This window comes from Acomys minous, assembly GCF_964271855.1.
Source record: "Acomys minous genome assembly, chromosome: 1".
In the NCBI taxonomy this organism is placed as follows: domain Eukaryota; kingdom Metazoa; phylum Chordata; class Mammalia; order Rodentia; family Muridae; genus Acomys; species Acomys minous.
This window is the reverse complement of record NC_140483.1, coordinates 25,801,446-25,826,311: the sequence shown is the minus strand read 5'-3', so window position 1 is coordinate 25,826,311 and position 24,866 is coordinate 25,801,446. Positions and strand designations below refer to the sequence as shown.

Below are 24,866 nucleotides of genomic sequence, written 5' to 3'. Positions count from 1 at the left end.
GGATGAAAAAGTCTGAGGGGCTTGGGGTGGGAGATTGGCTCTAGGCGCTTCCCGGGGCCTCCAGGTGAGGACTGACAGAGGTTAGTCATCACTTACGGTGCAGATCCGAGAGCAACCGGATCACCATCCCGCCTGTGCGCACTATCTAGGTGGCACGGACCTCTGCCGAGAATCCGGCTCAGCTTCCCCAGAGCAACAGTTCCACGTGGAGAAGAGGAAAAGTTTGGCGCGCCCGGGACGTCCGGGCAGCCGACTGGAGCACCAGGCTGCAGCCTCGCGGTGGGCCGCGCAGCCAAGCCGGGAAACCGAGCACCGCGGGCCCCGCCACGGGACGCGCTCCCAGGCCCCCGCCCTGCGCACCCCACCCCCTCCCCGGGTAGCGCACGCAGCCAGCGGCCGCTGTCAGAAGCCGCCCAGAGCCGCCTCGGAGTAAGCAGGGCGGACTTTGCACCCAGGACCCCGGGCCTCGGATTTCCCCGCCGGCCTTGGAGAAGCAGCCCGGCCTCCCCTTCCTGGCTGCAGAGCTGCGCGGCTCGGCGGGACGGCCCGAGAAGGCTGGCGGCTTGTGGCCAGGGCCTCGGCTCGACTCTGGCGCGCTGAGGAGCAGACTCCGGGGCCCGCGTTCGCTCCCGGTCTCTCCCGGGCGCGCCTGAGTCCCGGCTGCTGCTCGGGCTGCAGTCTCGGGGACGCCGCCTTCCTCCGCCAAAGCTGCACTAGCCTCTTGGCAACTTGGCGCCGCTCCGGACGCTGGTTGCGAGCTTGCCCATCAGGTAAGGAAGGCTGCGGGGGTTCCTTAGGCTTCGGCTCGGGCGGGCGTGTTTCTGAAAGTTGATTTGAAATGCATCCAAGAGTGAGCCCGGCCAGTCGCGGCTCCTCCCCGAGGCGACTCCTTTGCTCCAGCAGACGTTCCCGGCACTGGCCGACCGGCGGGAAGACCTCCCCGCGCGCCCCGCACGCCCACTCCCGAGCGCCCCCAAGCAAAGCGCAGCGCCAGGAGTACGGAAGCTGACCGGACAGTCTCCTGGTCCCTTACTCTGCCTCTCTCCAAACCAAGACAGGTGAGGGTCGAAACTGAGTGGCCGGGCTACAGGGTATGGATGGGACCTGTTTGGTCCCGCATGCTTGGTCCTGACTCTCAGAGCAGGCGCACCCCCACCCCAGCCCACGCAGTAGCGTAGTTCCAGTAGAGGGGTCCCTAGGGGACACATTAGTATAGGATGGGGCGGAGTCGGTCTTGGAAAGGGAAACCTGGGGACAAAGGTGGGGGGTGGGGGTTAGAGAACGCAGTTAGGGGGCGGAGGCCTAAGTACACAACGCGTTTGACTTCGAGTGAAATCAGATCCGTCAGTGGCTCTTCTCTCTCCTCCCACCCAGCATTTCCCTCAGCTGGACTCTACCCTCTAGGTTCACTCTTGTCGCCCTGGACACTCCTTCTGTCCTTCCCCAGGAGTGTGGCAACTGAGGGCGCGGAGTCCTAGCAGGCAAGGAAGCTAGACGCAACCCTTTCTCCGCTCTACAGGTCCTCCAGTCTCAACCGAACATGTTGGACGGCCTGAAGATGGAGGAGAGCTTTCAAAGTGCGATTGAGACCTCGGCCTCCTTCTCCTCTTTGCTGGGTAAGTGTTCAACGCCCTGCGCCCTGGCTCATCACCCCTCTGCTGCCAGACCGGGAGGTCAGGGATGGTAGCTGATGAGCTCCGGTACTCAGCTAAGCCATCAGGCTAGCACCCTCTTCATGCACTCAGCAGCGCCCACTTTCTGCCTTTCCATGCCCACCAGTCTTTTTGAGTCGTCCCTACCCAAATACAACCAGCAAGCCTCCTCAGGCCTCAGGAGCTCAACATCGAATTCCCCAAAGCCTTGAGGGGCGGGCGAGCACGTTCACAGGCGTTTGAGTGGCAAGTGATTAATAATACCCAGGGCTGGATTTTTAATCATGGACCTGATCGACGGCTCATAAATGCCACCAGTTTCTTAGAGGCCTGTGGCCGAGTATTAGAGGTCCGAGGCCCAGAGCGCCCAACTTCTTCTCTTCCTCTACCAACTACAGCCCCAATTTTAGTATTGGGCATGGCCGGGAGGCTTTTCCGGGCTGGTGGGCAGCGCTGCGCTGGGATTAGTTTGCGCAGCGGGGCCCTCGCCTGGTCTTTAATTAACTGAAGCCAGAGCCCAGTTCTGCAAGCTTGGTATCCCTCCACCCTCAATCCCGCCGCCGCTGCGGAGGAGGAGAGAATAGAGGGGTTCAGAAGAGTCACACCCCTGGGTCTTCCAGAGTCCTTGTTTTGGCAGTGTCTCAACTCTGCTTTTGGGAGTTTTCAAGTTCGGAGAAAAGGTGTTTTTTTTTTTTTTGTTTGTTTGTTTTTGTTTTCTTTCTCTCTGCCTTCTTTTCTTCTCTCCTCTTTCTGCAGGAGAGATTTTTGTCATTTAAACCCGGCTCCCTTTCTCTAGAACTAATAGACTGGGTTGAAATTTCTTAGTGGTAGAAACCATTGAAATCGCCCACCCCAACCTAACGGTCCAGAGGAAACGAAATCAAGAAGTCCGCATTCCCTTACTTCAACCCCACTCCACACACACACACTTTCGAAATTGTCAGGATCCAAGAAGTCGCCGGTCAGAGCGTGTGTGCACTGGTGCACCGGATTTGGTTCCGTGCGCAGAGCGACCCACGCTCTCTCTGACACCGGGATGGTGGCCTGGGATGCTGAGACCAGGAAAACAGAAAATTACAATTGAGTAGGACCACGTCTTTCCCCAGCTCTCTTTACTATCTTCTCATCCCGAAAAACGACCCGTCCGGCTTACAAGCTGACATCTGCTCCTCAAAGCAGAGAGTAAGATTAGTGTAGTTGTGGTATGGAGAAGGATCAGCCCTTCGGGACATCACGGACACGAGTGTTCTTGTGGGACAAGGTTTAAAAGGTTGTGAAAAGTGTCAACAAAAGAGGTTAAATATTCCTCCCTCTGTCCAGTGTGCATGTTGGGCAGGGAAGCAGGTCCTCACTCGAACAAGATCCAGAGGGAAAAAGTCAAAAAGGTCAAGGAATGGGCAGAGAAGATTGTCTGCCCGCGCTAAGAGGTTTGTCGCTCCAAGCAGCGCTTCTGAGCGCAGGACATCTAATACTCTCAGGATCTCTGCGCTCGGCTATTATTTTTCCCAATCTTGATATTTCCTAATTGTAAAAAGCCACGGGCAATTTGCACGCCAAACAAAATGTAAGAGGGGTTCAGTTTGAACTGTACTGAGCTTGCTTGAGGACTTTTTTCCCCTGCACCTACAGACTTTTATGAAGAAAACAAAGTGTTAATTTTTCTTTTAAAAATAGAACGCAGTTGCAACCAAATTATTATTGATCATTTAAAAGTAGTCAAAGGACACAGACAGAGCAATTTAATGTTGATTAATGGCGACTTGAGAGTCCTGGGACCACAAATTTATATGTGATCTAATTTTACAGGATAAGTGAATGCTCGCAATGGATCTGGGGCTGTGTAATAATTAAGACCATTTACTGACTTCAGCTCCTTCCCTCTTTAGAGCTTATGCCTTACTACTTAGTCTTTGTTTATTAGTTTGTTTATTATTGGCACTTGGTTTGATTTTTTTCGAATCTGATCATCAAGGGAGCTTTCCTGAAGGTGCATGGCCCCCGGGGTAAATCTGTGGGTCTGGTTCGATCCAGGGCGGGTTTGGCGGCGTTGGCTTGCCATTGTAGCTCACCGGCAAAACCGTCTGTTGCTGCTGTAGGCAGAGCGGTGAGCCCCAAGTCTGTCTGCGAGGGATGTCAGCGGGTCATCTCGGACAGGTTTCTGCTGCGACTCAACGACAGCTTCTGGCATGAGCAGTGCGTGCAGTGCGCGTCCTGCAAAGAGCCCCTGGAGACCACCTGCTTCTACCGAGACAAGAAGCTTTACTGCAAGTACCACTACGAGAAGTAAGTGTCTGCGTCTCACGCGCATCATGAGTATGCGCGGGGTGGAATGTATCCTCCGTCACACCCCTTCGTCTTTCCGCAAGACTCTAGAGACGCCAGCAGGAAAGACACGTAAATCTCGCGCACCAGCGTTCGGCACGCGCAGTCTGGGCCTGAGAGTCGGTTTTTTTTTTTTTTTTTTTTAAATTATTCCAAGTTCCTTAAACCGGAGACCAGCCATTCCCAGAGATCACTTTCTATGGGCCCGGGGACATCTTCAAGCTTAGTTCTGGGTTCAGCGGGAAGCCCGGCTGGATACTAGTGACCAGCAACCCCTTTCCGGTCCATCTTAAGTATTTGCGCCGGTCAGGGGTTTGTGCCTAGTGGTAAGGCGGTATGGTTTCTGTCCCCTGGGTACATTTCTTGCTCAGGTTTGGGCAAATCAGGTTTGGAAATGGCTTTACTGCAGCACACTGTTGCTTTGCGCCTCCAGTCACTCCCCTCCTCAGATTTTCTACGAAGCGGGCAAGTGTAGGGGGTGGGGGTGGGGGGTGGGGGGGAGAAACCCGAGGGGTTGCTAGGCCAGAGGGGTCTGACCTAAAGCTCCTTGCAGCGGCTCCACTCAGTTCTAGATTAGGGAAGTTGTCTGATGCGCAGGAGGTTTGATTGGCATCTGGCTGATCTGGGAGGCAGGTAATGAAGAGAGAGGTTCTTTTCCAATCTGGAATTCTAAAATGCCTCAGGGACTGTGGTGTGGGTAGGACAGACCAGGAGGAGCCCTCCGCAGTTAGGAGAGAAAACCGCTTTGCCTTGCAAAAATCGGTCAATTCATAGGGACATTGCGTTCCTGGGATTGTGGAGGGCTAAAAGGAAAGAAAAGTGGCTTAGAGCGCTCTGGTTTTGTGCACCAGGAATTGTGTATGTTGACTCTGTCTGTGTGCGCGTGCTGCGTGCGTGTGTTCACGGAGGAAATGCAACCACTTTCACTGGTGTACAGAAGAAGGCAACCACTATGCAGAGAGAGTCAGAGGAAGGTCGGTGTGTGTGAAATGTAGCTGCTATAATTACATTAAGACTGACAGTGAAAAGGATGTGCAAGAGAGATCTGGCTATCACAACAAAAAACACGAGGAAGAACAGAGGTGTCTTGTTCCCATATTGTCTGGGCTATCAGACTTACTGAAAAATAGACCGAGTTGGACCTAGTAACCACCACCACCACCACCTCCAGAACACCCCTCTCTGCTACTCAGTACTCCTTTGCTATACATAAAATGCTTGACTTTTACCCCCATGTGGCAAGAACACTAGGGCTTTCTGTTGTTTCAGAAATGCTTTACATTTTTTTTCAGAACTAAAAAAAAAAAATACATGCTTAAATTTATGTGATTCAGACAATACACAAATCGGCAAAGAGGCGAAAATTCTCTCTGATCTTTATGGTAAACAGTTTTTTTGGGGGAAAAAAAAAGTCAGTGTCTTTGCTGCCTTGTCTGCTTGTAGGCCTGGAGAGTCTGAGTAAAAAAGTGTGATTTTTAGGTAATTAAGCGGATTTGGTCTATACAACTTCAAGTAGACAAAGCCTGGTGACTGCTCGCTTTTTTTTTTCTCCCTCTCTCTCTTGCTTTTCATGGAAAGGTTTTGGTATTGTGTGGGCCCAATCTTTATCTTTCTGCTTATAGATTAGAGAAAGGTCCACATCCTTCAGGCACAATACTAGCAAACGCAGAAGTATTGGAGCTTAGGGAAGGATTTGGGTTGTGATTTTTCCATTCTGTTTGTTAGAAAAGAAAAATCATGAATCAAAGAAGGCGCGAGGGTCAACACAGCTGTCTGGCCAGTCAAATCTTCTTTAAGGAAGTCAGGCTGTGTCAAGAGGAGAGGAAACAGTTGCTGTAAAGTACTTAACAGAACAATATCCCTTCCATTTCAGCCCTCCAGGTTTGGTGACGTTTTTGGGCTTATTAGCTGAGAGGGTCCAGTCTCCCCTCACAAAGCTATTTCTGCGAAGAGAAAATTGCAGGGATCAACTCACCAGCTGTTGGCCAGAATCAAGATTTTATAGAGGGTGTGAGCTACATCGTTCAAAGAGGTGTTGGTGTGACAGTGAAGGCTTTTTTTTTTTTTAAATTTAAAAATACTTACAGACACAGGGATATCCAAAATCGGTTTGCTTGGACTCTTTAGCTCTGGGCACATTCTCAGAGTCAGTCTGCTCAGCCTGTCAGTGGCTGTTTTAGATTCATTTATTCATCCCTTAAATTCTATCTCTCCTCTATTCCCCATCTCAATCCTATTCTCCACTCAACAAGTCAGGATTTTGATGTACTCGATACTCTTAATTGTATTAGGATACTTGCTGTAGGAAAAAGTGAGCAATGATTTCTTTCTTTCTTTTCTTTTCTTTTTTCCCTTCTTCAAGTTGGGCTCAGGAAAAAAAATCCTTTATTCAACAGGCTTTTTTGCAACTTCTATATGTAAAACCTTGGTTGGGATGAAGAGAGAACAATTAGAAAAGTCTTGGAGCCTGACTGCAGGAGGTTTCTAGCTTGGCAGGTTTTGAGACTCTGTTTTACCTAGACTAGCAAGGGTTACTTGAAAAACTTCCTCCAGTTATATAGGACTAGGTATGGACCCTAGGCTCTCTGGAATGGCCACATCACATGGTTATACTGGAGGGTACAGCGGTATAGCTCAATTTGAGGCAATAGTTATGAAACTCGAAGAAAGCACTTTCCCTCTTTATTGCAATAGTAAAATCTCTCTCTCTCTCTCTCTCTCTCTCTCTCTCTCTCTCTCTCTCGTGTGTGTGTGTGTGTGTGTGTGTGTGTGTGTGTGTGTTTCTCCAAAGCTAAGGTCCCAGACAAAGTAAATGGAGAGGGAAAATAGAATGTATGTTAGAGGCTAGGATAGCAATGGTGGCAATTTATGGAGCATTTGATAGAAAAGGGAATATCAGACAATATGTTGACCCTCCCCCAAAATATGTAAAGTTCACGTGCAATTTCTACATGTTGAAATGAAAGAATATGTAGCTGATGTTCACTCTCTGGTGACAGCCATGAACACAGTTTTAGCAGCAAAGGTTATCCCATTTATTTCAGTCTTTTGTACGCATTTCTGGATATTGGGAAATTCTGAATTTGCTTTTGAATTATTACTTATTTATCCCTGGTGTGTGTGGGAGGGGGCGTGGATAATAAGAGTAGGAAGGAGACTGGGGAGGGGAGGGGCTGACAGGAACCAGAATCACTTGATCCATGTATGAAATTGTCAAAGCACCACTTCAATGCAAGTTATTTAAAAAGCCAAAATTCCGTTCTGTCAACTAGCTGTTTTCACTTCCACCATGTGAAGCATCAACTGCTCTTTTTTTTTTTCATCAAAGAAACAGATTGATAGTGGCATCTTAGACAAGGTTGTTCATTTGAAACCTTAGGATGTTTTAATGAAGTACTGGCCTCATCTGCTATGAGACCCTTAGGAATACCTTATTTTTCAGTTATCCAAAACAAATAAGCATTCAAGGCCAGAGTGTAGAATGGTGATTTATGAACACCCTGAAATCAAGTACTGGGCACACGCGCGTCGTGGAGTGTATATGTGAGGGAGTGTCGCTTGTTGCTTATGATGTCATCAAAGAAAAGCAACTGGTTGCATGAGAAGACAACACTGATGAAATGGAAGAAGCTGTGCGCTGAGGTAGGCCACTGAAGGCGGCGTAGGTGTGGAGATTGGGTAAATGGTTCAATCTGCTTCATCATTCCTGAAAGTTAGCAGACAACCGAAATATTTTTCTGCCTGGAAGACTTCTATTTATGTAACTGTTGTTCCCTGTTTCAGCGAGCCTTCTGTGATCTGGCTAGCTCAGAGTTTTCCCTGAACTGGTTCCAAACAAGCACTGTAGCCATGCTTCAGTCAGAGAGACACGACTGTGGGACCACAAAACGTGGCAATGTGATAGGTAGTTGAGCCTTCTGGATGGCGTCCCACTTTTAAATCAAATTTATATTGCTTCTTTCATGTGCCTGGTGGCTCGTGGGTCAGGCCAGGCCTTCTCTCCTCACATATGAAGTTTATCATTATTACTTGGATTGTTTTGGACATCCTGGGAGCACGGTGGGGGTAGCATGGCTGTCATCAGTGCTGTTGCCACAGCTCGCTAAGGCCACACATGCCAGCAGATTGCAGCTTGGGGAAGCAAGCGTTTCCTCTGAAGATCTGCTCAGGTTTTCTTCTCTGCCTTTTAGAGTAGACCAGTTGTCTGTCCAGAGAAAGGGACAGACATGGGGAAAGTAGGTATCACCCCACTGACAGTATTCTTTGTCTCTTTCCTTTAGCTTGAGCCCCAGGTGAGAAAGACTTAGGGCCTCCTCTGCGTTAGGACTGATAATGAAAGCATTGTGCATCCTGTCAAGGTGGTGCAGGAGGGGTGTGTGGAGGAATTAGTATTTTTTCTGTTATTATGATTATTATTACTGTGTCATTATTTGGGCACATGGTTCTTCATAAGAGGAGCCAGAAGATGAAATTACAGATGTATGGTTAGAGTGCTGCTCTACTTTACTTTTTCTTGGCCTGGCTCCTGGAACAATAGCATTTAAGGAATATAAAAATCAAACACAGCTAGGTAGTAATTTTTGTCTGCATTCAATTGTAGAGGCTTAGCTCACAAGCAGCATAGTCCATGGTCATGGTTATGTTTATGCAATGGACTCCTCTCTCTTTCTCTGTTTTAATTTTAGAAGGCAAATATATTTCTTGCTTAGAGCTGTTTTCTCCTTTATGTGTATTGGTCCGTGGATAAGACTTGCTTGGAATCTTAGACTTAAAAAAATTGGAATTAGTTAGAGTAGACATGTGTAGTGTTTTGGGAGTTGGGACACTGGGGGGTGAACATGGCTAGGGGCTCTTTGGATCCTTACTTAAATGGACCGCATTGTCAAAACTGAATTATCCAAACTGGTTTTACATAATGTGGAGGTCTGAGCCCTTTGTTTTCCACATGGCTAGGAAGTAAGATTCAGTACTGAGTTCATTGACAAGAGCTTTACCTATACTTAATTATTTGCCTTACATTTTATTTATAGTGTTTGCATCAACCAAAACTTATTCATATCCAAGAGGGCTATCCACTGTGGCTTTTTTTTAAATTTTATGAGGGCTTTTGAACATAATGATTGGCTACTTTCTATACTAAGAACAGTTCCATTAATTTAATCACATTTTTTTAATTTCAAATAAGTTACTTGGGCTGTAGTATTTAAACATGAGAAAAATAAAGACCCTAAAATATACGTTGTATGAACAAAAATTTTAATAACTTCTTGGAGTAAATGCATATTACAAAATGCGATTATTGGACATTACCAAGGTCAAAACAATCAATATTGAATCATATGAACTGGATTATTAAGTACAGTTGTACAATCCTGGAAAATAAAATATGGGAGATTTTAAAAATTAATTTATTCATATTACATCTCAGTGGTTATCCTATCCCTTGTATCCTCTCATTTCTCCCTCCCTCCCAAAATATGGGAGATTTTTTAAAAAAGTCACATCTGTATAGTTTTTAAAAAATATTTTGGTACTATTGGTCCTACTATGAGAATTTAGCTCTGTTTTACTGGTTTTTTTTTTTTTAATTAAAAAACAAACCTCTTTGACTCATTAAAAAAAAAAACTATCCTTAAAAAACAAACAAACTGTCTTTCATGTCTTCAGTGGCATTCTTTAATATGTCACTTCAGGGTGAGGTAAAGAGGCCTTGGGCCATGTTGAGAGGGAAGCCCCTAAGTAGAGGCTTCCCAGGGAGGAGCTCTGCTCTCCTCCCAGTCTGACTGGGAGCATACTGTATGCTTTCCTGAGAGTCCCTTGTGGCCCTTAGGACAGTGTTGTTAATGGTGGCTTTCCCATACTCAGGGGAAGGAGGTGATTTTCAGGACATCACAGGGCCACCCCTCATGCCCTTTTGAATAGCCTGTTGTCAAAGAGAGAGAGAGAGAGAGAGAGAGAGAGAGAGAGAGAGAGAGAGAGGGAGGGAGGGAGGGAGGGAGGGAGGGAGAGAGAGAGAGAGAGAGAGAGAGAGAGAGAGAGAGAGAGAGAATATGAGTGTCTTCTGGTGCTCTTGAAGACTCATTTTCTCCTTACTCTCTTAGACTGGCGTGACATGGAGCATTTAGTCCACAATTAGAATTAGTCATGTTATCCTCAGCCAGCGTTGCTTGCAGCTTTGCGTCTCTTTGTCATATCTTAGAGCGGAACCTACCCTACAGTCTTGCAGACACCTTCCAAATGTCAAATTGTTATTTTAGTAAACCACAACGGCCTGCCTCTGTATTTTTAACCAAGATGAAATTAATAAGATTGCTATGGCCCTGGCATTAATTAGTAGGAGGATTAGCGCCGTGTCGGCTAAAATGGAGGCGTAAACAGTGTAACCTTGCTACACGTTTGTTTTCACACCACTGAAAAATAAATAAAATGAGTCTTAGGGTAGGGATTAAGTTTCTCTTGGCTCTAGATAGCAGATGCAGTTGGAATGCAGCAGAAACAGTGAAGTATTAGGGAAGGTATTATGTAAGGAATAAAACAAAACCCACATCCGTTCCCTACCTCATGGGTATACTTGGTCCTGTCACACTAGTCCCACTTCTGTACTTAAAAGGGGATTAAAAAAAATACACCCCTGTCTGTGCTCTTTTTCTTGGTGGTGGTCAGGACAGCTGAGTCTTCTGTGGAGCGTATCACTTGGCTGCCGTGCACAGATTAGACAGAGTTTAATGAAACCTTGCAAGGGCCCTGTCATTGCACCTCAGTGATCCAACAGCTAAAAATACGAAGGAGACCATGCGTTTCCTGGTCCCGTAACCGGAGTCACATGGAAGAGTCTGGTCTCCTCCAGCCATCCAGAATGCCAGTTCGAGGATCCTATTTTTGGATAATAGCAACTAGGTCTGGCTTTCCTGCCTCTTTGGGCTCCCAGCACCCCTCCACACCATCATGCTTATGGTTTGTCATCGTTGTCACTTAACAGACGAGCTCTGGGCGATATCTGGCCACCGTGGACTGGACTGTGCTTTCTGACTCATCCAATAAATCCTGTCCATATAAAAAAATATTGTCATCTTCCGGTCTTGCTGCGAATGGACCACATGCTGCTTCTAGACTCACATCTGCCTCATCCCATTCTGCCTTCCACTCCCTTCTGCCCTGTGGGGTTTTGTTAACATGGCTTTTGTAAGCGTTAAACATCATTTAAACCCTTCCACCAACTGCCTCATCTCGACCCCAAACCCATCCCCTGTCTTCCCATGGTCCCTCTATTTTCTCATTTGGGAAAACCCAATTAGGTTTTTATTTCTGTCTGTCTGTCAGTCAGTCTGTCTGTCTGTCTGTCTGTCTTTGGGTATGGTATATGCATGTACTTGTGTGTGCTGAGGACAGAGCTCCACAAGTGATTTGACTGCTCTTTACTTTTAATTTTTGAGACAGGGTCTCTCACTGAACTTGGAGCTCTCTGGTCTGCCAGACTAAATGGCCAATGAGTTCCATGGATGCCTCTGTCTCTTCCTTTCCAACACCGGGGTTATAGATCTGTGCATCTGCCCCTGGCTTTTACGTGCTCTGGGGGATTTGAACTCAGGTCCTCATGATGGCTTGGCTAGCTCTTTAGCCACTGAAATATCTCCCCAGCCCTCAATTTAGTTGTGCACAATAGTCCTACCACGGAGCAACCCAGTCATGGAGTAGTACTCAGCTTAGGAGCTGGGCAGTGGGCCTTCATCTCAGCCTTATGTAGTTCCATGGCCACTATTCTTTGGGTGGTCCTTTGGGAGTCCCCCCACCCTACCCCCATAACATTTCTGACTTTGCTGGCACCTTAGGAGACATTAAGCTATGTCCTGCATTTCTATGAGTCAGAGATGTGTCTGGTTCTGTGCTGTCCCCAGTAAAATGGGAGAATTCATCACTTATCAGAGTGGTCAGTGGTTGTCGTAGGACATCTGTGTATCACTCATTTCCAAAGCTGTTGTTTCTCTGGATGCCTTTGTCTTCTCACTGTGCTGGGGCTCGAACCTAGAGCTGTCTGTGCATGTCAGGCCGGCCACTGTGCCTACCTCTGGGCTTGAGGTCCCACTAGCGTCTGTGGGGCTCCCTCACAGAGGGGCCTCTCCACAGTGCTGCAAGCCAGGGATTTGAAACAGCAGCATGAGAGGCTCTTTGGAGCGGTTCTCTGTCCTCACTCCCTCCTGCCCTTTCAGCTACAGGAGCCACTCAGGACTCACAATCCTGCCTGTCAAGCCTCAGGAGCCTTTAAAAGGATTTCTCAAAACAAAACAAAACAAAACACCCCCTCCTGAACTCGAGATTAGCCACTTAAGCTCATTAAAGTTCCTTTAAATACTAAAATGTTGGGCTCCTGGGGGCTATCCCCCCCCCAAACCATATTTTCATTCTTAACATTGTTGTCATTCACTGTGCAGCAGATTAAGGCCAGCTCGCTCTGGGTCCAGAATCGTCCCCCTCTCTCTCAGCAGGAGGGTCCCAATATGTCTTTGTTTGAGCTCCAGGACAGCCTGAGCTCGAGGGGCCACTGGAGCTGGCACAGCCCGGTGTTTCCATCTTTAAGGTACAGGAGTCTATGCCTCTCCTTAGAAAAGGGCCCAGAGAAAGAAATGACTGGGCAGCCAGGAGGGCAAGAGTGATTTTGCAGGGTTCAGAAGCAGCAAGTCACTCAGTCCTATACCAGTCACTGGACAAAACTGTGAACAGGAGAGCCCTGTGGTAGTCTGGCTTTAAAGAGCCAGACCTTTTCTTAACTGGCAGGATGGTGAATTGTGTTTTGGGGGCCAAGCAGCAGCGCTAGAACCCCCTGTGCATATCCCAGGCCTTTCTGACTCATCACAGCGCAAAGGAGGATTTTTATGGCCCCACCTGCCTTGCCTGCTACCCAGAGCATCTCTTCAGAAGCCTACAGTAGGTCCTCCCAGTTTTCCTGCCCTCAAGCTGGCTCCGGGGGAGCTAGTTTTCTGGTTGTGACAGTGGAACAAATCCTTTTTAACATAACCATCTAGAGTTTCCTCCCCTGCTGTTCTCTCTCTCTTCCCCTGGCTTTCTCCTCCTGGCCCTCCTCACAGTGTGGCAAGGATTCCCTTTATTCTTGTGTCTCTGTTAGTGAGAGCCACTTATCTCCTTGGGGATATGGGCATAGTTGTTAGTGCCAGGGGTGTAGACTTAACAACCCCGAAGGGAAGACCGCCTCAGGAAACCCCGTCTTGTCTTCCCACACCTCATCTTCCCCGAGGACAGGGCTCATTCTAGGTGCCTTGGTTCAACTACAATAATACCTGTCTTTTAAGGCAACACTTTACTTGCCTTCTGCTCTAAACCCATCTTGAGAATTGTTACATTTTAAGTTACCCTACATGTAGACCAGAGACTCCCTTACTGTCAGATTGCAAAAGGATATTATAATATCATTCACGTTGGGATGTAACTTAACTATTTGTGTGAAGACACTCCTTACTTGGCATGGCCTTGAGTCAAAAGAAAGAACATCCAATGCTGAACTCTAGACCCTGGAATGGACCAGTAACAGACGAGACAACTTTGCACAGAATGGGCGTAGCAGCACCTCACCGGAGGTTCCCCTGTTTGTCTGTCTGCTATGCTGGTTGTACTTATGCACTCACTCATCTTTTCTCTGGGTTTTATTTTGTCTGTGCTTACTTATTGGTCATGTCATGTCATTTCAATAGTCTATATTCATAGATGAGAGCAGTAGACAGGTGGGTGTGAATGGCCTGGACACATTATGACCCTCTCCAGAACTGGAAAAGTATTTAATCATTTTTCTTATTGTTAAGAGATGTTCTCAGTACAAGTCACTCATCTGTCAATGTTACACCATATTATACCAACAGCAGAGACCATAGAGGATCACTGCTTACTAGCTGGATCACCTGGCCTGCTAATTCTTTCTTCCCTCCCTCACTCCTTCCCTCCCTCCCTCCTTCCCTCTCTCCCTTCTTTTCCTTTAAAAAAGTAATTAGTTATTTTTTATGTGTACCAGTGTTTTGCATGCTATGTCTGTATACTATTTGTGGGCAGAACCCACAGACAGAACTACATCTTCTGAAACTGGAGCTGCAGATGGCTGTTTAGCAGCCACGTGGGTGTTGGGGATCAAATCCAGGTCCTCCAGATGAGCACCCAGTGCAGTTAACTGTTGAGTTGTCTCTCCAGCCCCTCAACTAGTTTTTTGATACAGGCAAGGGCTGCTTGCCTAGGGGTAGCACCACTCACAGTGGGCTGAGGCCTCTGACATCAGTTAACAATCGAGAAAATGTGTTCTTGTCCTGCCCTCAAAGCAAGCTGAGAAGGCAATTCCTCAGTTGAGAGTTCCTCCTCCCAGCTGACTGTAGTTTGTGTTAAGTTGACAAGGTTATTGTAATAATTATGCCATCGGAGCCTGGGGTGGTGGTACATGCCTTTAATCCCAGCACTGGGGGAGAGGCAGGTGGATCTCTGTGAGTTTGGGGCCAGCCTGGTCTACAAAGCGAGTCCAGGAAAGCCAAGGCTACACAGAGAAACCCTGTCTTAAAAAAAAAAAGGAATTAGGACATCAACTCAAGAGGCCTTTGGTCAGTCATAAAATAATATATAGGACTGTGTATCGTGATTGCTGGTTTTTATACAAATAAAAGCCTAAATCTATTCATTGGAGCTGTACACACAACATCATGTGACTGTTAGGAGCAGAGTCTCAGGAGCCAGTGTGTCTGGGATCACATCCTTGATGTTTTCTTGGCAAGGGGGGTCACTTGCTCTTTACAGATTTCTTCTTCCTATAATGGGGTGATAACAAGCCCTGCATCCTTGGGTCATTTTGGTTTAATACTCCTAAAGCATGTAGATCGATGCTTGGCTCATAGAAAATGCCATAAAGAATTAACCAATAGGGTTAAAAATGTATCCTCTTTCAAATTTCAAAGGACCTTTGCATATATTAGGGATTGATCCTTTATAACATTAAAAAAAATGGCCAAGGAGAAAATGTTGATTTGCCCCTGCATTTGTACCCGAGGAAACTTAAGCTCACAGAATTTACTCAAGTTATACTATGGGCAGAGAGAAAAGCTGGGATGCTTTCTCCAGCCAGTGACCCTGGCTTGATGGCCTTTCCACTAAAATCCCGCCATCTGCTGCTTGGGTTCTGGTGTTCACACCCCGGTGAGGTCACAGTTCTCAGTTCGTCTTTTTGACCGAGCTCTTGGAAAACAAGTTCCCACCTGCTGGATTCTTGTGTTTCAGGCAGTCTTCCTAAGGCAGCTGTTGTAGCACTCCATGGCTTTCAAGGGTTTGTTTTTTTTCAATCAGGCTATTGCCTAAGTGTTTGTGTGTAGAAGCTTCTGGAATAAGCTCATCTTCATTCCTTATCAAACTGCCCGACAGACACAAAGCCACCTTAGCCCATCCTTTTCCTGGATTGTGCTGTGTATATTAATCTATGATGTGCATCTTGCCCAGTTGTTCCTCCCCCTGCCTGGAAAAAGGAGGATGAGTAACAGAAGGTGATCAGCGTCCGTCTCCCTTCTCCCAGCTCTCAGGGTTTGCAATGGCGACTTTTGTTCTGCGAGCCTGCCTGCACATTTGGCAGCAGAACTGTTAAATATCAGATCCAGAGGCTTCCAGACATAGCTTCCATTGGGACCAACCAGCAGCTGCCTGTCCATCCCTCAGATAACCCCTTTCCAAGTTTTCTTCGGGATGCTGTTGCTTTTCTCAAACAAAGCTCAGCCACGGCTAGAAAAGATTCCCACAGTGTCCTGCCGAGGCCAATTTCTAGAATCAGTGTCATCTGTCCTGTTTGGTGGATGTCACTTGGCTGGGCTGATCTAAACGTGACCGTGGAATGCTGGTTGTCTCAGAAACCACACATTCCTTTGCTGTGTTATTTTTCTCTCCATGGCCCAAGACTTTTTGTTTCTTTAAAACTAGTTCCAGCCAATTTTAGAGAAAACAATTGTGCACATGAATTCAATCTTTGTAGTGTTTAATAAAATGAGATTGCAGGTGGTGCATAAACAGTGAGGATTCACCTTGTTTAGTTGTAGGTAGATTTCTCAAATTTGAGACTAACTGGACTCAGACAGGTGGTTAATTAATGAAATTATTCATTTAATCAAGCAGACAGGTATGTAAAAAGAAAACAGAATGCAGATGTGTTAATAGTCTACCACAGACTATTGATAAGTGCAGATTAAACAGCATTATGGCCAAAGTAAAAATCCAGGTTAACTAAACCCCTGTGTTCTGTGTTATTATGGGAGATTTGTAATCTTCAGTATTTGTCACAATTTGAAATATCTATAAACATCTACATATAGTTTTATACTCCATGTCACCACCATATCCCAAGACATAGGAGGGAAAGGAACTTCCTATCATTCTAACTCTTTATCTCTAGCATCTTGTACAACACTAAAGACATTTTGGCTACAGAGATAGGTACATTTATCAATAAGTGACTGCTTAGAGGTGTTGAGAAGGCTTTATGGAGAGCTGAGGTTAACTGGCTCTTAGAGGATGGATGGGGATTCAGGGTAGGGCAGAGCGTAGAGGGTTCCAGAAGAAGCATGTGCAACTGAAGAGAGTCCCCGGAAGAAAGGATGTGCGTTCCAGTGGTCATTAATCGTGGGGATGGTGCTAGTGACACCACTGTCAAATACAGTGGAGGTCGGGCTGTTCGTGGACGGCAAACATAGTACCAAACAGTGAGGAGCATTATGTGACACGTGAAGGATTTTCAGCTATGTCCCACGGTTAGCAAGCAGCCAACAGAGCTATCTCACTGCAGTAGAAAGGCGTGGCCCTCATTCCCCTCCCCCCCCCCCAAGAGTGATTCTGGTGGCAAGGTGGGGCACCAGAGGGAGCTTTAGAAGAGACTGGTCAGCAGGGCCAGTTAGGCAGCTGCTATAGGCTGTGAGAGAGGGTAAGGATACGAACTAAGGAGGAGGCCTTGGAAGTGGAGAGCATAAGCATGATCTAGAATATTCCTGATACAAGGTTGGCTAAACTTAATGACTTTGAGAACCGGGGTGTCAGCAGTGGAAGGTTGGGTGATATTCTAGAAGGGAGGAGATGATAAAAGGAGTCAAGAAGTGGAGCGGGAGTTTGGGGCAGGCAGAGGTGCATAAGTGAGGATATGCTGCTCTCAGCTGGATGGGTCCAGAAGGCAGGCATGAAAGGAGCTCTCTGGGAGCCAGCCCGAACACACATCCCATCAGTGGTAAGAAGAGGGTGTCCAAGAGGATGTTGCATAGACCAAGGAGAGGGCAAAAGATGTGCTTTGGGGAAGCACTGTTTTCCTGGAAGACTAGGGTGACATTCACCGAAAAGCACATCAGGAAGGCAGGGCTCAACAATCAGGACACTTGTGGGGAATTGGTAATCTGGAAGAGAGTAGTTTTGTCGGAGCATAGGGTGGGAGTGGGGGAGGAGGCCGGGCAGGATTTAAGAGGATGCACAGCGAAAAGAAGCCGGAAAAGCAGAGTAGGGAGATGTGGCCAAGTCTTGAGAAGATGGGTGGTGAAAAGAGGGGAAGGCAAAAAGATAGCATTTGGGGGTGAGGAAAGAGTGGGGAAAAGATGTTTGCAAGTAGGGTAGCTTGAGGCCTCTTGATGTAGACCGAAGATCAAAGAGAAAGAAGAACACCCATCTGCAAATGCCTGAAGAAGGGTCACGGGCCATGCAGGGTGCAGGCTCTGCCTGTGGCTCATTTCCCAGGATAAATCTCAGAGCCTCCCTATGCCAGAAACTAGTCAAGTGTGTTTGGGAAAAAAAAATAAAACACCAGCCAAAAGCCTATCAATTGAAGAGCTTTGGCTTTCTGTGGCGTTTGGAGGTATCTCAAAAGAAGGGCATGGAGGATGTGGGACAATCCTCCTTTCAGGTTATAGCACCCTGGCTTGGCCTCTTCCCCTATATAATCACTATTTTATAGTCTTGTCCTCTGCTTGATGTAGTGGTCAGTCTACTGTTGCTATACCACAACACCCAGGACTAGGAGCTTTATAAAGAAAAGAGGCTTATCTTGTTTGAAGTTATGAAGACTGAAAGTCTAAGATCAGGTGGTCTCATCTGTTCGGCCTAATGGTGGATGGCATCATAGTGGCAGAAGTAAGTGTGTGCAGAAGAGATCACATAGCAAAGTGGAAGTCAAAGAGAGTTGGGTTGGCTTGTCCTCTTTGTGACAACTCACTCTTACGAGAATGGACTAGGGTCCTTTCCAAGGGCATGCCTAGAGACTCAGCTTCTTCCCAGTAAGCCTCATTTCTTAAAAGCTCCACCATCTCTCACCCTCATCACGTGGAGGATTTACCTTCTACCATAAGCACCTCTGAGGAGTACACTCAATCCACAGGCAAACCCTAGCACTTGTCCCCAGACTGGAGGCTGACTGATTACAGATGGGTGAGCTGTAATTCTGTCTTTGGTCTTTGCTTCGTCTAGGTGGGCAAATCATTTAACCTCATTAGACGATCCCATTGGCCATTTACTTATTTTATCTTGAGGCTTAGAGGTGTGAAGTACAAGGTGTGATCAATAGTCACTGTTTAGGAAGAGGCTGGCAAAGCTGTGTACAGTTGGATGGGGGTTCTTAGGATGAAGAGCTCTCCACGCCTTATAACCCAGGAAATAAAGAGACAAGGACATAAGGGGCCAGGCCTCTTAGCTCAGGAGAGGATGAAACTGAGCCTGGTATTACCAAGGCTGCTGAGCGCTTTCTTGTGGCCAGTAAATATAGTGGGAAATATATTAGTGATGGGTTATTTGATATCACAGATACCTAGCTGATTCATGGAATGAAATTTTCCTCTTGTCAACTGGTTGTTAGGGCTTAGTTTAGACTGAGCTCAAGTGCTAGGAGGGAGCTGTGAACAGAGATCTATCTATAACACAAATTACAATACTTAATGATGTATTATTTTTCAATTTCCCTCTTGACAGTTAAAGAGCAGGGGCCAAATGGAAAGTACTCTTTTAAATGGCAACATGGACACAGTGGGACTATTGAAAAGCCATTAGTAGCCAAGCCTAGTTAATATGAGCTCAGGTAAATGCTACCCACCACAGGCTCCTTTCCCCAGCTCAATTACTGATGGATTTAAAGGACTTCCCCTAACACACTCTTTTAAAAATTTAATGATGTTTGGTATTGCAGAGGTTACGCATTGTACTGTTAAGGTGAAGTGATTTCAGCTTCGCCTTGACGTTGCTGGCTAATCAGAGAGGGAAGAAGGTCTCAGAGCTCATGTTTCCTGTGATGTGGTAAGACTCGCCATCACTGAAGTCACATGCTGGAATCCGGGGAGCTGACGTTGCTGACTTTGCCAGGCTGTGTTAACGGCTGAGGACAGGATGCTGCAGGACCTCCTGCAGGTGGCCGTCTAATATGACTGATATCCATCCTCTGGGTAGTACCTGTTCTTCCTAGAGATGAGGCGTGTTTTCAGAAGATGCTGATGGGAATCGGTATGTCAAGGCCTTAGTTCGATGTTGTCAGTGTGTAAGAAGTCACTTGCAGGCACTTGCAGCTTCCTTCAAAGGGAAGCATGAACTCTGAGTTGCCCTTCCTGTGTTTGCGCACACACAGGCATGGGCACACACGTAGGCGTTGTCCCCCTTCCAAGGATCTTCATACATGGGACTGATGGATGTAAAGTATGAGGGTGTGTATTTCTAGGAAGCCAGATCAGTAACTCTTGGGGAAACCAAGTCATGTCCTCAGATTCACCGACACCAGGGTCGAGTCAGTGATAAGGTAGCTTAAAATTCAAGGATATCAGCGTACAATGAGTGCTCTGGAAATGGAGGCCTGTACTGGGGTCCCAGAAGAGTACACTGTGGAACTCTGTGACACCTGTCTGGAGTTTCCCAGGTAGGTGGCACCCATCTTACCAAGTGTACACAATTGAAACAAGGTAAGACACTGACAGCCTTTTGCAGAATCGTGCTGCATTCAGAAATCCTAGCATCTAAGGACCATTTCCAGTCTCAGAGCTCAATTTGCAGCAGGATCTACTGTCGTTGGTTCCTTATTTGATTATTCTGAAGTTGGAGTTCAGATTAGTGTATATATATTTAATCTCCCCCTCTAAAATGAGAAACTATCTTCAGTCCTTGTCTTTGCTCTTTGTTCTAAAATCAGCATTTAATTAAAGACGCTTTAATATTAAAGTAAGACTTAGAATTATGGCCTTAACTCTTGGTTTTGATCAGTCTGGAAAATAACCTCATTCATTTATTTTATTTTTAAAGATCTATTTACTAATTATTTATACAGTGTTCTGCCTGTATGCCATAAGAGAATGCCATATTTCCATTATAGATGGTTGTGAGCCACCATGTGGTTGCTAGGAATTTAACTCAGGTCCTTTGGAAAAACAGACAGTGCTCTTAACCTTTGAGTTATCTCTCCAGCCCCTAATTTCATTCATATTTTGTTTAAATTAAAATTCATCAATCATTTGGTATGTGCTAGGCATTTTTTTGTTGATTTTTAGGTTAGAGTACAAAGTTACCCACCCTGTCCTGATTGGTTCTCTCTCCACTAGTTAGACTTCTTTTCTGCTTTCTTTTCGTATGTGTTGCCTTGTCCTTTCCATTTCTCACCTCCTACAAGAGTTCTTCCTTTTTTTTCCTAATGATCTCCGTTCTAGTTTTATAACGTAAGAATGCTGTCCTCGGCATTGTCATAGATACTTGGACTACAGACCACAGTGAACAAAGGGTCCCCGGCCTTGTGGGGTTTATACTCAAGAGGGAAGAAAGATAATAAACAGAGAAAGGCTTTTGGCCAGGCAGCCCCTCGCTGGACTCCTACTCATGTGTTTACTGATGTGTCCACCTTTCCCTGCTCCCACCTCTGTTTGCTGTTGTTCCGCACTCCTACACTCCCTCTTTCCCCATAATCTCTTTATTTCCTCTCTCCCCACACCACCGTCTAGCATGTGCTGGGCTCACTTCTTTGGTTTGACAGTGTATTGCCTGCTCTATAAGCCTGAAAATTCCAGGGGTTTTCATTGCCTTCCTCTCTGCTGCGATGCCTGGAACATCACAGGTCCTTGGCGATTGTTGTAAGGCCTGGAGGAGCTAAGCAAGGGGGAGAATCCAAGGGAGCCTGGAAGAGTGAGTCTAGGGTATCCTACCTGAGCTGGTGTGTGGCGCTGAGTGCCTCGTACGGAGATGGTGAGGGTGATGGAGGAATGATTCGATTGAGGAGTAGATGGCAGCAAGGTTTTTTTGGGGGGGGTTGGGGGTCACGGCTAAGGGCTTCTACTCATTAGCTGGGTTGTTGTTCTTTGTAAAAGGAATCACATAAGCGAAAAGCCCAGCAGTATTGCTTTTTGGGAACCCTTTGGATTGGTTTGAAAACTGAATTGTGCTTTAGAATATTCGAGAGTCCTTTGAGTTGAGTTATTTTCTGGAAGATTGTGTGTGTGTGTGTGTGTGTGTGTGTGTGTGTGTGTGTGTGTATGACATGAAAATAGAAAGTAGCAGGGGCATTGTTGGGAGAGAAAGGTTTCTAATGGTAGGGGGACTCTATGGGAAGCAAAGGTTCAAGTTGAGGTAGAGGAGGGACAAGAAAGGTAGTTTGTAGCTTGTTATGTGCAAAGTACAGTGATATATGTTTGCAAATGTCATAATGAAGCTGTGTTGGTACATCAACTAAAAACTAATTTTTAAAGAGGGTTAGTGATCTGGAAGAAATACCAAGCCCTAGGTATGTTCTCCTGTGGTGATTATACCACTGTGCGAATGGCGGACTTCCAGACACATTGTCAGTCCTGGTGCTGCAGCGTGGCTTCAAGTCTCAGTTCTGATAACGTGTAAGGAATGTCTCCTGTTACAAAAACCCAGTAACATCCCTCTGAGCGCTGTGGAAATGAAAGCTTATCTACATCTGCCAAGCATCAGTAAATAGCCTTAACAAATGGTAGCAAAATTATGCTGATAATTGACTTGCTCATGTTTCCAACAGCAGCTGGAGACCATGCCCATGTGAACAATGTTATCCCCCTACCAGAGGGTCTGTTTGTGGCATTACCTTAGACCTTTGCACTGCTTTTATAAGACTCCTCAGTGACTATAGAAGGTAGGCTGATGTGTAAAGTGAAAACAGACCATCAGATTTGAATAAAGAAAGATGCAGAACAAGTGATATTTGTCTCGAGAACCTCCTGGTTTAAGGCAAATGAAATGCCAGCATTGCAGGTTCTTAGGAACAGACTGGTAAATGTCAGTGTCTATCCGTTACATGAATCCTACACTGCAAGCTCTCCAGCACACAGTAAGCACAGCCTTCTTTTCTAATTGTGATCATTTGTTGAGAACAAAGGTGCAACTCGTTCAATGGCTTGGTTATAGCCAGTCAATAGGCAGTGATGGGCTTGGATTTCACAAATGTGAAAATTTTAGGTATGAGGTCAATGGGACTCCCTCTCGGAAGATGTATGTGATGGGGGTACTAAGTTGTCAGGCCACTGTTTGTTAATAGTACATTAGTGAGTAGAACACACATGCAGCCAGGGTTTAGATGCACCGCTGACATTTATCAGTTTCTGCACATTATGTGTTTTCTCTTTCACAGGAGAGTTCAAAGTCTTTTGAAATGTACCTCTAGGGCTGGAGACTTAGCTCAGTAGTAGTTCAATTCAGTTGCTTTGGTTACCTATTTCAGGAGAGTCACAACTGCCTTTAAGTCTAGCTCCAGGGGATCTGAAGCCCTCTTCTGACTTTCACAGGCACCCACATATATGTGAATGTGTGTGTGTGTGCGCACACACACACACACACACACACACACACACACCTCACCTCTGGTTTTCACAACCTTTTTACAGACTTACTTTGTTAGTATCATGAAAAACTGGACACTCAATACTGAAAGCCAAGGCTAAAGGACATGTATTAAACGAACTAAGCAAATTATTTCTAACTTATTGCTATTTTATGCATTTCCACTTCCGAGTCCAAACTATTTGACATAAAAATGTAATGCAATGTAATATCCAAGTTAGGATATACATTAACATCGCTGTCAACAAATGGTATGGTTCTTTTTTTGTCAATAGGTGTCTTTATTCACGTTGCATCCTGGTTCTCTCCTCATCCCTCTTTACCTCCTAGTCCCGCTCACCCCCCTTATCCCCCAGTCTCCTCACATATCCCTCAGGAAAGGGGAGCCCCACTTCCAGTCCACCCCCCCCCCCCGCTCATCAAGTTGCATCAGAACTGAGCACTGCCTCTTTCTCTGTGGCCTGGCAAGGCAGTCTCACCAGGGGGAGGTGATCAAAAGGTTGGCAACAGAGTCCATGTTACAGACAGCCCCCGCTCCTCTTACTAGGGGACCCACATGAAGCCTGAGCTGCCCATCAGCTACATCTTTGTAGGGAGCCTAGGTCCAGCCATGCACTGTAAATGGTATGTTCTTAACACAATTCAAGGGAAAAGAAAAAAATTAAACCATTTGACTTATGGGAGAAAATGCCTCATGGGTTACTCCATTGGTTCTTTGCCTTCTAGTGTGTTGGCTAGGCTTTGTCAACTTGAAACTAACATAGACATAATTTGGAAAGAGGGAGTCTCAGTTGATAAAGGTAAAAATTTAATGTTCTAGAAGAAATTTAGCTTGCCCTAGATATCCCCCTGTCTCCACCTCCCCCATATGGGATTACAAGTACAAACTGCTGCCACGTCTGGCTTTTACATGAATAACAGGGATCCGTATTCATGTCCACAGTACCACAGGGCTTTGTGGCCAGCTAGTCAAGGGGAATCTATGAGCTCCAGGGCCAGTGAGAGAGGCTGTCTCAAAAAATTAGATGTAGAGCAATTGAGAAGGATACCAGATGTTGACATAAGCTCATACACACCTGCACACACAGACACACATGTGAGCGTGTACACACACCAATAAGTAAAATGAAAACTGATTTACCTGAAACCTGAAGGAATATCACCATGAGTAAGGTAGAATTTAGCAGAGACTTAAAGAGTAAAAACTGCATTTGGAGCAGAGACAGGGAAACCCAGGCAGGTGGGTCTGCAGAAATAAGCCTGGAGCGATAGAATCTTCACCCACTTGAGATGGGAAATAGAGTCTGGAAGAAGTGACGTGATTGTGCCAATGTCCTGTGGATTTTAAGTGGTGGATAGTGGAAGCAGGCTAGCTAGGCTTTCTCAGGGGAAGCACAGCTCTCTCTCTGTGCTCAGTCACAACCTCCTTACCTACAAGGGAAGCCTGGGGGCACTGTTCCACTCATCAGGCTATGCAGAAGGAGCGTGCCCATCTCTTCCATGAAGACTTAAATCAAAGCAGTTCTGATGCTCATTGTATAGGTTTAAATCACCATCCAAGAATAAGTACAGGGAAGCTCCATCCAGTTGACAGAATAAATGTTAACTGAGAGTAAGAAACAAAGGATGTTCTTACCTGGAAATTATCCCTTCTACTGACTCTTCTGGATTTAGGCACACATTAAATTTGACTGTTAATTGTTGTAAATGTATCCTGAGTATGAAATCATTTACTTACTATATGCATATTCTTTTATATACATGTGGAATCACCGAACTTCAGAAATGGAAAGTACTGCCTGATTTCCTAACTTGTGTTTCTTAAAGTTAATCTCCTGCAGGCAGTACATAGTTGAGCCTCACTTTCTAAAGAACTCAATTTTGATAATCCCTTTCCTTTAAGTCAGATATCTAGTCCATTAACATTAATATAATGATTGATAGAGCTAGATTTAGGCCTACCATTTTGCTATTTGCTACTTAAATTTTTTGGAGGGGAATGATGTAATGCTATAATTTTAAAAAGCAATAAAATTATTATTAAAAACTCTTCTATTACAGAAAACACAATAATCAAGGACA

At 46.0% G+C, this 24,866-nt stretch overlaps 1 protein-coding gene across 1 annotated transcript in view; it reads left to right on the top strand.

The window, feature by feature from the left end:
- The first annotated feature begins 388 nt into the window (after nucleotides 1-388).
- LMX1A (LIM homeobox transcription factor 1 alpha) overlaps nucleotides 389-24,866 on the top strand; it is a 146,013-nt gene continuing 121,535 nt past the window's right edge. Inside the window, exons 1-4 of the mRNA XM_084776742.1 lie at nucleotides 389-770; nucleotides 904-1,058; nucleotides 1,520-1,616; nucleotides 3,749-3,935. Coding sequence (XP_084632868.1) covers nucleotides 1,541-1,616; nucleotides 3,749-3,935 — 263 coding nt within the window. The 5' untranslated portion in view covers nucleotides 389-770; nucleotides 904-1,058; nucleotides 1,520-1,540. The remainder of the gene's footprint in view (nucleotides 771-903; nucleotides 1,059-1,519; nucleotides 1,617-3,748; nucleotides 3,936-24,866) is intronic.